Below are 16,404 nucleotides of genomic sequence, written 5' to 3'. Positions count from 1 at the left end.
ATCTTTTCAAACCTCCAGCCAAAGTGGAGATTTGCCCATTCCTCATGTTATGCAGTCACGTGTAACAAGCTTAAATAGGAGGTTTGCGTCATCGCGCAACTTTTTTTTCCCCACCAAAGATGCAGACAGCAGTGACGTCAGAGGCGGGAGTTCTTTTTGATTGGACACGTCAGAGACGGATGCTCTTTTTGATTGGACAGAATTTGGTGACACTACTGCCGCCTAGTGACTTGGCATGCTTGTAAATGAATGAAACCAGACTGCTGGATTAATGTAGCATCCATTTCTTTAAATGAACAAACAATGTGGACAGTGTTTTTCTACACACGATGAGGGGGAGACTATGCAGTTTTAAATAAGCCTGGTTATGTTTAGACAAGGCCTGGATTTTTACTGTGGTAGAATCTTATTGTAAACTGAATATTTCACAGGCAGTGAAAGTGTTCAAGTGAAACAAGTGGATCTTTTAAATAAACAGAATTTTCAATAATAAAAATATGGTATGACAGTTATTGTTCTTCATTATTATTCACAGATCAAATAAAAAAAATATAGAGCCCATTTTTGCATGACTTTGTTATATTATGCTATGTTATGTTACGTGACATTACTGACACAGGACTGTAGGACGGACCCAGGAGCACGCATGGACAGGTGGGTTTGGATTACGGTTTCTTTATTTATTAACAAGTAATTGCTGGCTCGAAGGCTGAAAGGGGTCAGTTCCTGTGGTGGCCGTCAGGGCCAGGAGAGGCCGATGCACAGGCTAGCCAGAGTTGACATCGGGCTGGTGAGTTGTCAGGTCCAGGCTGGGTTGGTACACAGGTAGACAAGATTGGTCGGCAGGCTGGCAGATGGTCGAGTACAGGCTGGGTCAAAACACAGGCAGGCAATGATAGTCGGCGTGCTGGCAGATAGTCGGGGTCAGGCTGGGTCAGGACACAGGCAAGCAGACAAGGTTGAGTGCTGGAAAGCTAAGTGTAATGCATAGAGACAATCTGGCGAGTTCTGGAGGAGAGAGACCGGGTTATATACAAAGAAGGTGATTAGCTGCCGCTGTTGGTGTTTGGTGCTGATTGGCAGGGAAGTTGAGCAGATGCGGTGAGGCAGAGAATGAGGTGACTGGACTGGTGGATTGTGACACTTACATTACGTCATGATGTTGTTGCCAGTGCATTATTCCAAAAACAAAAAACAAATGTTTTTTTTAGTGGGATTGATTTAGGACGACTGTTGCGCTTAGTAGCTTAGGCCAATGTTTACTAGACTTTAGCCTATTTAAATGAAACCTAAAACATTTATATTTTTAAAGTTTGAACCTATTTGCAAATACAAAATCAAATGGCTGTAAAAAGATGTTTAGGTCCACATTTGCAGTTCCATGCGAAGACATTCTAATTTTTGTTGTTTTTATTTTAGATTAAAAAAGATACGGATGCAGTAATTGATTGCCTAATAATATATGAAACTGACGTAACATGTAATATAATATACAGTAGAACTCCTCTAGAAAGAAATCATATTTGAAGCCAGAAATTTTTAACAAGAGGGGACTTTTCACCTTAGCAAATCTATATCTGGGGCGTAAACATAAAAAATATATTTTGCAATCTACAATCTGACTGAAGTTAAAAACAAAGCCACCCAACACTGAAAAAAAGAAAAAAGAAATACATTGCCGAATCTACAAGCCTTTATTTTCATAGTTACATCAATTTCTTGCATAATATCTTTCACTTTGACTCATCCATCATTCATCTTTTTTACTTTTATCCTGTCTTCAAGCATTAAGATTTAGTCCAAAATCCCGATTAGTTTCAACTTTCTAGCCCACACTAATTCAATCTTCAACCCAATCAGTCAAAGTTATTAACTCAACCTTTGGTAAATTTACCCCAATCAATGCAAAATCCAGAGCTAACCAGCGAGTGGGTTCGGACTCAGCATATTTAGTGTGTACAGTTTTATACAAAGACATTCTTCCAATTAACTGATGCCCCGACCTTTATATGGTCCTCCATGCTAATAAAAAAGAAATCTATGTAACTTTAAGCACTAACCTATTGAATATTTATACCAAAATAAGCAGGGGAGAATCATATTTAGATGTACGTCACCTTGTGTGTGTGTGTGTGTGTGTGTGTGTGTGTGCATGCTTTCGTGTGTTTATGTAGGTGTGCGTGTGTACATGTTTGTGAGTTTTTTTGTGTGTTTGTGAGTGTGTTTGTGTGATTGCATCTCTATTAAAAAAAACAACTTAATCATCAGAAAACGGAAGAACTTTCATAGATTAGCACTGATGTTGGAAGAAAAACATTATATTCACACGGTAAAATCACCAATCAGCTATAAGTTAGACAGACATACACAATGCATGCGTGTGGGCAGTCATGATTGTAAACAAATTGAGATTGTAAACAAAGTGAGAAGCAAATCCATGGGTGTACAAAATAAGCTCAGCCTGCAACCATAAAACCATTCTTGTATTTTTTTAGAAATGTTTATATAGTTAAAATAAATCTTTAGGCAACTATCAAACCTCACATCTTTATTGGTTTCCATTTCCTGTTTTGTCGTCATGATTGGTGTATTTGTGAGTGACAGTGTGCACACGCCACACACTTCCTGCGTGGGCGGTGAAGTCATGGAGATGAAGCGAACTTGCACAATTCAAATATGCCTGCAATAAAAATAGTAGAAATGGGAAAACAAATAGCAATACATTCCGAGTTAAGGTCATGTTACAGGTTAAGTTAGGCGTAAGGTTTGAATTTAAGATTTTCTAAGCAGTTATTATTTCTAACAAGATTTTTTTTCCTTCTTTCTGATGGGTCCAACAAGGCAAATGTGTAAGCTTATTCATGATCGTCTGCTGGATGCTGCTGGAAAATAATGATGGTTTTCTCCATCCTTTGGGGTGTGGTTCTTTTAGCATTGTAATAGCAATGGGAAATAAGACTGAATTCTGAAAAATGTGACAAAAAGTTCAAAAAAAGATGGGCTCTAATGCATTAGCACATGCATTGGTGTGTGTGTGCATGTGTGTGTGTGCGTTGAGTGACTGTGAGAAATGTGTGAGCAGGGTCGATGTGGCTTCATTTATCAATGATGTCACTACAGAAATAGCCAGCAGCGCAAGAACCGGCAGACACATTGCAGTGACACCTTTACTGCCGGCTGACATGCTGAGAAGTGTGTGTGAGTGTGTGTGCTGGAGTGAAAGGGTAGGTAGATGTACAAAACACAAGATGACTATGATTGCATTTTTTTATTTTCTTGAAGTGTTTTTGTGTTTATTTGTCCATCCCCAACCCTCAACCACCAGTTAAACACCTGGGACAAAATTGAGACAGATCTGCCAAAAGTCACTTTAGAACAGTAAAACACCTCTACGACCAGACCTGCATGTGCAAAAATACCCCCCAGTGTGAAAAAAAATACATGCATTGAAAGCCTTTCCCTCTTTCTTACCAACCCATACAGCAAAAAATCTCCAGTTTGCATAATACGATTTTTTTTTTTCTGCGTTTGCGTTGCACTGAAATTCACTACGGCGAACACGAGCCAGCAGGAAAAGTCTAGCTTGGTTTATATCTGACGCGCCGGCACACGTTTTGCAGCACGGTATACTCGGAGCGGCTTTCCCCCTGTCAGACGATATTCCCCCATACTGTAGGTGGCACTAAATAGACTCACACAAACAACACTACTCCATAACAGAGGTAGAGAATCCTCGTTGATTCAAACAATCTACATTCTTTCAAGAGTTTTTAAAATGACTCCTCATCTCTACACAGTGTGTGTTCTCGCCAGGAATTGTTTAAGGTGTTTAGATTACGGTATTCCTTTTCACACAAATCATAAACATGTTTGGACCGGAGAAATTCCATAAGCAATCGTTCGTCCGCCATGTTTTTCGCTCGTCAAGAAATTCTGGAAGATACACGTTAAGGAAAATCTGTCCCGTGTGAACTCCACGGGGTCGGACGTGGTTACCAAAATAACATCATCGATAACATCAATAACATCATCGAGCTCGCGGACGCGTCAAGCTTGAACCAAGCTTAAGGTAGCATTACAGCTCAAAATACACCACATGGTTTTCTTTACCGAGTTCATGACAAATTTTGGTTTTCTATTGATACTTTGTATTTGAGATATTTGACAGTGTTCTCCCCCAGCCTCCCCCATCCAACATGTTTTCATTATATTCCCTCCTTCCACAATGGTTCGGCAATGTCACTTTTTGTTGAAGTCTTCAGCTACTTTGCCTGATGTGTTTTTGGAATTGATATAACGATATTCTCTGTTTCGTTATTTTCGCATGGTACATGCTCTCCTTATTAATAAATGTTCAGTTTTTTTAGTTCATGCACCCAGTCTGCTTGGGGCCCACCCTTTGTTATTCCTCATGTTACAACTCGTAACTGAATAATCCGATAACCGATATGGACCCCACAGTCCCGGAATGCTCAGCTTTAGCTAGTCCTAGACAAGTGTTGGGTCAGCATGAACACTCTTTATGTGACTCTCTACATCAGCGGTCCCCAACCACCGGATCAACTGGTACCGGGCTGCGTGGGCTGCACCCGAAATAATGTTTTGGAGATGATTTAGTTTTAAGAGTTCATACGTTTGTGCTTGATCTCTGTTTTTTTGGAACCCTAACCCTAACCCTGGCCGCTGTTGATATTACAGACATAGTGAGAAGGATGATGTGTTTTTTAGAGAAGCCAGCCCCCCCCCGCGCAATATGAATCTAAGGCATTGACCGGTCCGCGGTGATAAAAAGGTTGGGGACCGCTGCTCTACAGCCCGCAGCTTGGGTGGAGCAGTTGGGAGCACAGGTAGAACCGGATTCAGAGTTTTCGTTCCACTCTACTGGCTAACGCAAGCATAATAACCCACATTCGCCCGATACGCAGGAGAACTCCAGAGGTGTGGAAAATGTATACAACAGTGCATTTTATTGTTTCTGTAGCTTGGGATTAATGCACCAAGGTCCCCATCCTTGGCCGCCGTCCAGATCTCTCCGCACCCAACCTCTTTGGCCCATGGGAAGTGACACACATGTTATGCTTTGGGGCTGAGCCTGGCCAGGACCCATGAGTGAAGACCCGGCCACCAGGTGCTTGCCGCCCAACCCCACCTGATTCCAGAGGGGCGTCCCTGTGACCCGTGTCTGGGCAAAGGAAACTTGTGCCCAATATTTGTATTCGTCATAAGGGGTATATGAGGCACACTTAGTCTCGTCCCTCACCTAGGACCTGTTTGACATGTGTGACCATGCCATGGGAATAAGGCCCCAGACAACTTAGTTCCGAGGATCATTGAGACACGCAAAACCCTCCACCATGGTAAGCAGATGGCTCATGTAATGTTACCAGATGGTAAGTGAAGTTTTCCAGGCATGTCTAAACAGAAGGAAGCCCCGGGGCCAACCGGGACACACTGGAGAGACTATGTCTCTCGGCTGGCCTGGGAAGGTCTGGGGAACTAGACGAAGTGGCCAACCCTATTATTGACTGGACCAAACCAACAATAGTGAGTCGGAGTGCCTTCTGCCATGCAAATTGTCTTCAGGCGGCAGATTTAGTGGGTCTTCCGCCAAACAAGGAAGCAGAGGACGAAATAATTTCCAAACAAGACTGCCAGTTTACCATGACCTCCAAGAGGTCTATGGCAAGGATACGGTTAAGTCTTGTCTTCCATATCTGTTTACCACAAGATGAGGCTTTACCAGGTCCTTTGTGGTTTTTTTTTTTTTTTTTTTTTTTTTTTTTATCAACAAGAAATGTAAGACCTTGAGGCCTTGTATTTTTTTCCAGGAACTCAACGCTAAACCCGTCAAGAATATACACCGTTTGCCCATATTAGTCTCAGTGCTCACTGCATTTTTGAATAACAACAATAAAGTGGGATCAAGTAAATGGATTTTACAGGAAAGGGCAGAATGTAAATGAAATTAGGTTGAGTTGGCAAGTTTTCAACCAGTGACTCGAGTGAAGTAGTGTCTTCCTAACTGCCATGGTTCTGCCACAGCAGTCTTAGCTCAAAGCAGGTAATTTTATTTTGCCATGTGTTGTAATTGGGGAAAAATCATGCAAACTGTGCTCAACTTGTGACTGTGTTTGTGCCAGTATGTTCAACCTATTCAATAATAATAATGAACACAGTCTGGTTAATTCTGCAGTGTGTATGCTAAAAGGCATTAGCTGACAATACCTCAATAATAAACGTATGTGATTTTTCATACATTGATATGATTCTAGGTGGACTTTATAAAAATGTAAAGGAACAAGCTTGATAACTGACAACCATTGTCAGTGTCACTCCTTGACTATGTCAAATCACTCATAAAAAAACATTAGGGTATTTAACCCCCAAAATACTTATAACACAAATACAATATATTTGATCTAACTGTCGTATGGACTACTGAATCACCCCAAGGATTCATTTAGGACCATCACTCTGTGTGGTTCAGTTTTCCCTGTTTGACTTTTGCAATAAAAAATGCAGATTTGGAGCCAAGCAGCACTTTGAGCCAAGCAGCACACATGCCTCTATAAACAACAATCAGAGGATGTCATTGATGAGAAACGTGAGACTTGTTTTCATAAGCAGCAGCCAGAGCAGATGAATGACATCGGCCAATTAAAAGGGATTCTTTTTTTGGATTATCGAACAGCCATGACATTAGGTTGAGTTATTACCTCATGTCTACTCTGTTTTCATTGACTTGGTAGATAGATTTCCAATGTCATAGGCCAGTGATCCCCAACCTTTTGATCACCGCTTCCCGGTCAACGCCTTAAATTTAGACTGCGGACGGCTTTAAAACCACATCACCAACGTATGGACAGGGTATGGTATGGACTTTTTGTCCACTTTCTTTTTAATCGCGAGAGGAGAGGGGAGGGGGGCGAGCTTGCTGTGCACTTCACGGTAGATCCGGAAAAAAGAGCGTTGCTGAGAACTTTCACTTTTTTGGGACGTGACAGAGACAAAATTTTCACGGACAGCACCTTTATTCTTTGCAACAATACTCGCCTGCCAAAAAATAAAAGTTTCAATGTCGCAATGGAGTGGCCGATACCTTGCTAAATATTGTGCTGACAATGCTGCGCTATCGTTAGCTTTGCACAGTAACTACGGTTCAACAGTTGTTAAGTGAAGCAAACGCTGCACATACCAATTGTCCCAAGTTCTCGCTTCCGCCTTTCCACAAGCCAGGTGAGGGCTCTTGCTTGGCTCTGTTTCATATTGAAAGCTCAGCTGGCCGTGTTGGATCACTCCCGGTGACCGCAAAGCCGCTGCCATGATTCATTCCTGCCCCCTGCGTGAGCCGTTGAATGTTCCCGAAGTTGATTGGTTGTGGCAACTCGAAACGTGGAAAGAGTAAATAAAAAATAACTTCACTCGAAAGGTGCTTCTCGTGACCGTGCGCGGCCATTTGCGTTGCTCCATTCGCGTCCATCGCGTCGCCCGACGTGCATTCGCGCCCAGTCACGCGAACTCCATTGACTACAATACAAAACGCTCCACTTGTTCGCCTCGTTCGCGTTCGGTGCACTCGCACCATTAAACTAAATAATCTCTAAAACATTATTTCGTGTGCAACCCACGCGGCCCAGTACCAGTTGATCCACGGACCGGTACCGGTCCGCGGACCGGGGTTTGGGGACCACTGTCATAGGCTACATGAGTATTTTTAAAGGCATTGCAACATAGAAAATAAATGCATGCACACAATAGGTAATAATAAATGACAGCAATAGACACATGCTGTTTATTATTGCATGGATGTGGCGACTTGACATTTGCATCTAAAGATACAGTGATTGGTCGAGAACCGTTGCATTGAACGAGTGCACCTCACCTTTGGGTTTTGGCATTTCAGAGGCCTCATTATGTCAATGTTATGTCAATGTGACTTTCTGTCATGAACATATTGTAATGTTTTTCACAAAGGCAAAGCAAAAGGTATTTCCCTGTAATTCTGGAATTTCTTTTCTTCTGCTGGCTCACAGTCAGGAGACCAAGATTAACATTATATATTTATTATTATGTTCAATAGGGTGTGTCTAGGGATGCACGATTATGGCCAAAATAATAATGGTCAAAATTGAAATCAGGATTATTCATCATGTTTGGTCAAACATGTCTTTTTATTGCCCTTTTTTAACCTTTGTATTTTTTTTATTTTTTTTGGGGGGGGGGGGGGGGGGCATTTGTTGGACTTGAATTGAAGACAAAGCATTCAAAAAAAAAACACGACAGAGCTGAAATTTCTGTTGGAATATTAAAAGAGGCCAAAATTCAATATGGCACCAAGATTGAGTTTGTAATTGTTTCAGATTGGTGCTCAGAAAATAATACCCTGGAATGTGATTTAAATCTATGTTGTCCCATTGATGCCCTTTAAAACTATCCATTTTTCATATACAGTACTGTAAACCTGTTGTTTTATCATGTATTTCTCATGATTACTTTATGAATTCCTTCAATGGGACCTCAATTGTCGGCCAAAAATGTACTTGATGCGTTGAAACATTTAACATGACTAATCCAGTAGGTGGCGTCAGATCATAGTTAGTGAAATTTCTTTACAAACGCTTGCTGCACAGCGGGAGTATGTTATTCAACAAACACAATATGGATTGCAAGAGGAGTATGTATCTGTGTTTTTGCATTGGTGCTTGAAGGTTTTTGTTTTTTTTTACTTTATTTCATACTGTTAAATAGGGTGAGAAAGAAGAAGCTTTTGTCACATAAACCTGTGCGAAACATTGCAAACGTTGCAATGGCGGTTGGATGATAAAGTGCTTGATTTGACATGTACAGTACGTCAAATCAAGAATTTTATCATCCATATCATAGCCAGCTTTTTAAATGTTAATATCGCCAAAGATCAGCTTAATTAATTGTGGCAGCCTTGATTGCAATTAAAATTCAATTAATTGTGCAGCCCTAGGTGGCTCTCAGGTTAGCAAAAACAGTTGTAACGTGAAAAACATTTCACAATTTACTGCTGACAAGCTCAATTTGTCAAGAAGACACACAAACAAACAGAACAATGATACAGATCTATATGTACCAAGGTACCCCTCGTGTGGGGCAGGGAAAATTATATGTGCACTGCATGGCTGATTTCATACAATACAAATTACAAGCACCCAATTATCAGCTTTTGAGTTCATGTTGTACATTTAATTGATGATTTCATATGTCTAGTGTCATGCAAAATCCCCATACCCCTAAAATCATATTTTTTCAGGAGACCCCAAAAACGGCATGTTTGTTCAACTTGTAACATTGCATCATCAGAGAGCAAGCCATGAGCCACTTCCAACATTTTAGATCAGGAGTGTCCAAACTATTTACTAGATCTAATTTTACAGCGATCCAGGGATGGTCCCTCAATTTTTGGGAGGGGACTCACGAATTTTTGTGAGGAGCCATTATTGATGTCCCAATAACCAGTGGGCAGCAAATACAGCTCAGCACCAATATAATAAATAAATATCTCCTCTTTTATCACCAAACAATGTTTAGTAATATCACAGTTTGGTAAACACCATACGAATAAAAATCCACATTTGTGCTGTGTCATGTTTGAAGATTTGTCCATCTGCAATGAGAGACATTCTGACCGCCTCAGGCTTGCAGTACTCATCGCTTCTCCTTTCAGGCATGCAAAAGTAAAATGTCCCAGGCAAGATATACACATTTACAGGACAGTCACAATGGGACGAGATCTGAATTTTTTATTTTTAGTTTGTTGGCCCAGAAGAGCAATGAGACACATGGGGGAATGTGCTGCTTGTCAAGCCACTTTATTATAGTAAAACAGCCAAAGTCAGCCAATGCTTCAAAACAAACTGTAGGATATCAAATAATGTATGACACGGATGACCTTGGCATACTGTTATTTTGAAATGTCTTCTTTAAGCAAGCTCACGACAATGGTCTACTACTACTTTTCTCTTTTTCAGTTGAGTTCATTTCCATGTAGTGCGATATCATTCGGGCAACCAACAATAGCTAGGTGGTCACCATCAATCGTAATTGACTTTTTGAGCACGCCTGCTTTACATTCTTAATCGTTTTAAAAATAACACAGAAATGAACTGACCAATGATACAAATGTGGTTTAAAAAAATCATAACATTTATAACACAATGACAAATTTTATCGCAAGCCTTATGTAATGCTCAATATTCTGTATGAGAATTGTGTTATGTGATTGTCATTAACTTAAGATGCTTAGCCTAGCAACAGTGAATAATTGGACGACGATGGTGGCAGCCATTTTGAGACTCAATGACATTAGAGGAACTCCTTATACAAGATGCTGACGTCTGCACCTCACTATTGAAAGTATGCATATTCATGGTGGCGTGTGGGAGCAGCTTGTATGACTTATTACCGAAGTGCGCCAAAGGAGCATATGAATTATTCAAGGAAGGCTCATGTTAATAATTTAATCTGCAATAATAAAATGAGGTAAATGCATACTGTACACCGTGTTTTTAAAAAAAAAAAAAAAACAAAGGTTAGGGAACAAAACCTGAAGATGGTGGCCACACAAACTTGGAAATTAGAGTCCCTGAGATTTCCTAGGGTCATTTCAAAAATGGAACGGCACAAATTGCTCTTGTATAATCCATGTTTTGTGAGCAAATGTCCATCTTGCAATCACCTGCTCCTTCCCGAACGAAAAATAAAATACTTGCCGAACTGTTTTTGAAGTAGAATACAATGAGAGTGGAACACGTTGGATCAAATGAAGTGTCACAAAAAGTTGAAAACTCGTCAAAATTGTATTGCATGTGGCTTCATAGTCACTTCTTAGTCAGGGTGACCATCCCAATGCTGCTGTACATATATCTGAATGAGCACCAAATTGTTCATGCTTGTGTATCATTCAAAACATTTTTTTTTCAAAAACTGGCCAGATTCGCTTTGTTCTCTTTGTTTTGATCACTTGAGCTCCAAAAAAATCCATCCATCCATACATTTTCTATAGCCGCTTATCCCCACAGGGGTCGCAGGCTTGCTGGTGCCTATCTCAGCTCACTCACATGCAAGTAAAGTGAGTAAGAAACATTTTGGCATTAGCCACCTCTTTGATTGTGCAAAAATAAAATAGATTAGCCTTTTGGAACTCCACTCAGATCTTGCCATCCTGGGAGCCTTGTCACCAAGGAGTTTTTTGACCACCTCTGTGACACCCACAGAAATAGGAAAGCCCACCTTTGAGTTTGGTTCTGCCGGGTCTGAACCGTATCAGGGCCAAGACAACACCAGGTGGTGATCAGTTGACAGCTCTACCCTTCTCTTCAACTCAGTATGTAAAACATGCAGCCACAAGTCCGCAGTGACATGACCCCAAAATCCATCATTGAACAGCGACATAGGGTGTCCTGGTGCCAAGTGCACTTATGCTTGAACACGATGTTCGTTTTGGACAATCCGTGATTAGAACAGACGTCCAATATAAAAACACCATCAAGGTTCAAATGGAGGGGCCCATTTCTTCCAATACCAACTCACCAGGTGTCATTGTCATTACCCATGTGAGCATTGAAGTACCCCGGTAGAACAAGAGAGCCCTTAGAAGGAGCAGTCTCCCGCACATTCTCCAAGGACTCCAAAAGGGTAGGTACTGAAATATTTGTAAATGTAAAAAATATATATATATGTATCGTAAAAGGAAATGTTCCATTTTAAAAATAATTGTTGGATACCCCCACACCTGCAAAAAGACGAAAAAGGTCACTGAGACCTTTGTGTGACTTGAACATGGCATTCAAATCCAGTATTTGACATTTATCCCAATGAGACCTCTGTTGTGTGTTTTGCATTTGCATTCAGGCATGCATCTTCATTCTCTTTCTAGAAAAGACAAAAGGGGCCCTACTTTGGTAAAGTGGCGCCTGGTAAAGCACACATCTAACTGCAAGATGAGGATAAATGTTCCCATGGAAGCTTCGGGACAGAGCGGCCAACTTTGCCCCGTTATACCCGGGTACCTCGAATGGACGTGAAAAAAAGCAGAACTTAGTGACTTGCCAGGTGGGGAGCCGAGCAAGGAGAAACACAGAGGAAAACGGGCAGATTTCCTTCGTCATTCAAAATCGTAGATTTTTTTTTTTACCTAAATCATGAACTTTATATTTCCTTCCTCCTGTTCAATCGTCTCCCTGATTAATTGGCTTCCGACTCCAGATGAGGTCCATCTGTTTATCCATTTTCAAGAGCCACTTATCCTTATAAAGGTCACAGCCTTGCTGGTGCCTATCCCAGTTGGCTTTGGGTGCTTGGCTGCCGACACCGGAAGTGGTTAGTAGCCTATCAGTGGGTGCACAGAGACAAACAACCATTCAGGCACATAATCACACTTAAGGACAATTTAGTATGTCCAATTCACCTGCCATGCATGTTTTTGGAGTGTGGAAAGAAGCCGGAGTGTTCGAAGGGAACTTCTTGGGGAGAAGATGCAAACTCCACACAGGAACGCCACCGATGCCAGGTGGATTCGGACTTGGGTCCCTTTAACCGTGAGGTGGATGTTCTGTTTACTGCGCCACCTAGCTGCCCTCTCCAAATGTGGTCATTTAGGGTAATTAGTTCAGTCATTTTGAATTTCCTGACTGCAAAGTTGTCACAGGTCACATGGAAATTGTTGAATTGCATTAGTATTCTATTGATCAATAAATAGGTGAAACTTAGCAGCAGAGTGCTGCATCGTGTCGTATACCGTCAGGCCTTGCCGTCTTATCTTGCCCACGTCAGTGTCGAATGAATCTTGGAGAGTGTGAGCTCGAGAAGTCAAAATTTTGTTGCATTGTACTGCAGGTAATGACAATCAAGGATACCTGACCTGACCTGGCCGAGTCCATTTACAACTTCTGTCTGCAAGAAATTGTAAACATGTTAAAAAACTAAAAACCAGAGTCAAGAGCAGAACTTGATCCTGTGATGCAGAGTAGGAAACGTCAAAGAAACTCCCTTAATGTGTGCACCTTAACTACTAGACCAGAGGTCCCAACCACTGGTCCGTGGATTAACTGGTACTGGGCCACATGGGCCGCATCCAAAATAATGAAATATAGTATTTCTGTTTTATGTATTATCCGTTCATTTTATTTTGATTTTTTGTTTTGTTTTGTTTTTTAAACTGGCCAGATTGTCTTAGATTTGTTTTGGTCAACTTGAGCACCAAAAAAATCACTCACATGTAAGTTAAATGAGTAAGAAACAGATATATTTGCAAAGTGGAAAAGGCACAGTCAAGTGACAGGTGATGAGACTAAAACCTTGAAGAAACAGGAAGCTATTAACAGGCAATACAAGGAGTCCTACTCAAAATAATGACTTCTCGCATTAAGGACTTTAAGAGCTACTTCGTCCAAAAAAGTACCCACAAACAGACAAGCAATTGGATGGATGGATTCTCTACCTTTTATTACCAAACCTGATGAACTTGCAAATGGCAACAGCCTCAAAAATATTTTCAAGACTCCCAACATCCCATCTGTGTGAAGAGAGAAACAAGCCTAGTGCTCCCATTAGTTTGGCCGCTTTGACGACAAAATTGTGAAGCGCTGACCGGACTGTGTGGACCAGTCCGTGTTGATAAAAAGGTTGGGGACCCTTGTTCCAGACCACACACTGGCACACTCATTGTCATGCAAAAGTAACACCTCTAAGATAATAGTGCCTGAATGAGGGCACTGGAGCTTAGTGTAGATGCCCATGTGAACTGACCTCTGGGAAGCAACTTGACATGGTTGCTATCTTCTGAATTTATGTTCATTTCTGTTTGGCTTTTTTTTTTTTCGCTAAGGCACACTTTTTCTTCGGAAAAATGTTGAGGCACACCACCAGTCAAAACTTTTAAAAAACGAAACTCTGTGGACTATATTAACAATTTGAATTAAAAGTTTTATCAACCTGGATCAAATATATACAGAAGAAAATGTATTTTATAATCTCATTTTAATTTGTACTCGGTGTTGGTTGGCACAGCACTGATATCCTGGCAGGAATAGAAGACAAACACAAAACCGCTCTCATTCTCTCTCAGCTTTTAGATTTTGTAGCAGTCAGGCTTGAAAAGCTAATCTCATACAGGTGTCAAGGAAAATAGGAGCAATGTCAGTGCAGTTGCATCCCTGGTGAAAGTAAATCTAAATGAAAGACAGCTTTCATCACCGCGCCTTGTGGCAGAGACTTTGCTTGAGCTCGTTGTCTTTGCTTTGTTGGTTGTTGTTGTTTTTTACCTCCACACATACTAGTTCCTTGACTCAGAATTTTCTACAGGGTCCAGTTCAGAGTTGTCTTTCTAACTTTTCAAAGACTTCCCCATCACTGGGTCAGTGACACTGTACATTGAGAGAAAATGGTTGCAGCCACAGGGAGCTATGATTAGGGAGACTGATGTTTGTCAGCCCCACCAATCACCATCACCATCACTATGTGCTGCTGCCTATTGGGGAAGAATATTTATTACATGATTACTCTGCAACACGCTGCTCTCACAGCCGACAATGGCCCTTTTCGTTTCCGATTAGCATAGGCCGCTATCAGGATTCTGATTTCACAGTATGACAGTATTGAAATTATAGCTCTATATTTTAAAATATTGTTGCTAAAATAGCCATTTTCCCACGTTAAAAAAACTGATTTTTAAACAAAATATTCAGTAGCATTTCTTACAATAACAAACCACGCAAAATCAAAATAAATGTAAATAAAATCAAAACAGTGAGTAAAATGTGTTTGGTTTAACAATAAAGGTATACATTTCTTCTGATTGAACACATCCAATTTAAACTGATATGTGCACTTATTATAAAATAAGTATACATCTACAGCACAAATATAAAAAAAAAGTACTCGCAACGTTCAGCCACAGTCACCTGCTCTGTTTCAAAAGCCGAAGACTTCCAACACAGCTGACTTTGTTTGGACAGGAAGAAAGGTTCTATTGGTTGACCTCGTTGCTCGACTGCTCAAGTCCTATATTGAACAATAACACAAAAACTCCATGAAAGTAGTAAATGACATGTTAGCCATGTTATCCCTGTGGTAGTTTACCGCATTTGCAAACTTGTATTAAAACTGAAGCAGGAAGTGGACAACAGCAGCAGCTGCAGCCGAGGAGGATCCACCTTTAATACACAATGAAAGGAGGCTCCTGTTGCACACTGCCGTTGCCCTCTAAGGCAGACGACATTGAAGGGAAAAGAACTCTTGGCAGATTCGTATGGTTCTAAATAATCGCGACTTACACGGTCACAGTATATGTATTTTTAATGTTTGGATACTTTCCAAATATTAGGGAAAAAAAGGGAAATTGGATCATTTCCCTCATGACACCTGTCTACATCTCACAGAACATTGGTCGAAAAACACTGCCTTACACCACCCCAGACTGATTTTAATGATGACTTGTACAAATATGAATGAGTGCAATCATTTTTATGTGGCATGTGAGGAATCTGCAGTCAGGAAACACAAAATTACAAAACTGACTTTCCTCTAAACACCCACAGCTTGAATCAGGGGCAGGTTAATCTGGGAGCCCTTTGAATCGTATCACTGGCTCAATGGCAAAGGTAAATTCAAATAAAAGCTGAACATGGAGACCACACACCATTATGTTGGCTGGAGGAACTATTCATCCTTTAAAAGTCACAACATCGGTTGACCTTTCCACTTTAAGGAGCACTACCTTTGTGCTACTGAATGCACAGTATGTACAAATAACAAAAATCCATGCAAACGTAAATAATGAGGTGAGTTTTTGTCCAGATGGCATCTTGGTAGCATGGAATAAAGTTAAACCGTAAGCTCACATGCCCCCTTATTTTCCATCTGAAATACAGGCAGGCAAATAATCCATTCCTTGTTGTGGAAGCTGAACCACTAATAATGTGGTTAAAGTACATTGCCAACAGACATATTAAAACATCCTTTGTTGTGATCGGGTGCGTAAATGGTTGCTTGTCCCTGTGGCTGGCAACCAGCGCAGGGTGTCCCCCACCTACTGCCCGAAGTCACCTAGGATAGGCACCAACAAGCCTGCGACTCTTGTGAGGATAGGCAGCTCTAGAAAATGGATGGTTGGATGATGGATGGATGGATGGATGGATGGATGGATGGATGGATGGATGGATGGATGGATGGATGGATGGATGGATGGATGGATGGACATTGCCATCACCTACAGGACTGGAGTGTAACAGTATAGCCCAACCCATTAAGCTCATCAGCAAGCTCAGCAGAAGCGCAATAACAACCCTGATCATTAGACTCACGTGTCTTGGAGGATGGAAAATGAAAATCATGCAGGATAGCGGCCCTTGAGGACGCCCCTGCATTAGATGGACA

At 41.1% G+C, this 16,404-nt stretch overlaps 1 protein-coding gene across 1 annotated transcript in view; it reads right to left on the bottom strand.

Moving 5' to 3' along the window:
- Positions 1-706: 706 nt before the first annotated feature.
- The window catches only part of LOC148423158 (gamma-crystallin M2-like), a 30,125-nt gene continuing 14,427 nt past the window's right edge, over positions 707-16,404 (bottom strand). The window contains exon 4 of the mRNA XM_088414526.1: positions 707-929. Within this exon, the coding sequence (XP_088270652.1) occupies positions 925-929 (5 nt within the window). The 3' untranslated portion in view covers positions 707-924. The remainder of the gene's footprint in view (positions 930-16,404) is intronic.

Source organism: Hippichthys cyanospilos, chromosome 5, assembly GCF_059441005.1.
Source record: "Hippichthys cyanospilos isolate Australia breed blue-spotted pipefish chromosome 5, RoL_Hcya_1.0, whole genome shotgun sequence".
Lineage (NCBI taxonomy): Eukaryota > Metazoa > Chordata > Actinopteri > Syngnathiformes > Syngnathidae > Hippichthys > Hippichthys cyanospilos.
Note: the sequence above shows the minus strand (reverse complement) of the source record. Positions and strands in the feature narration are given on the sequence as shown.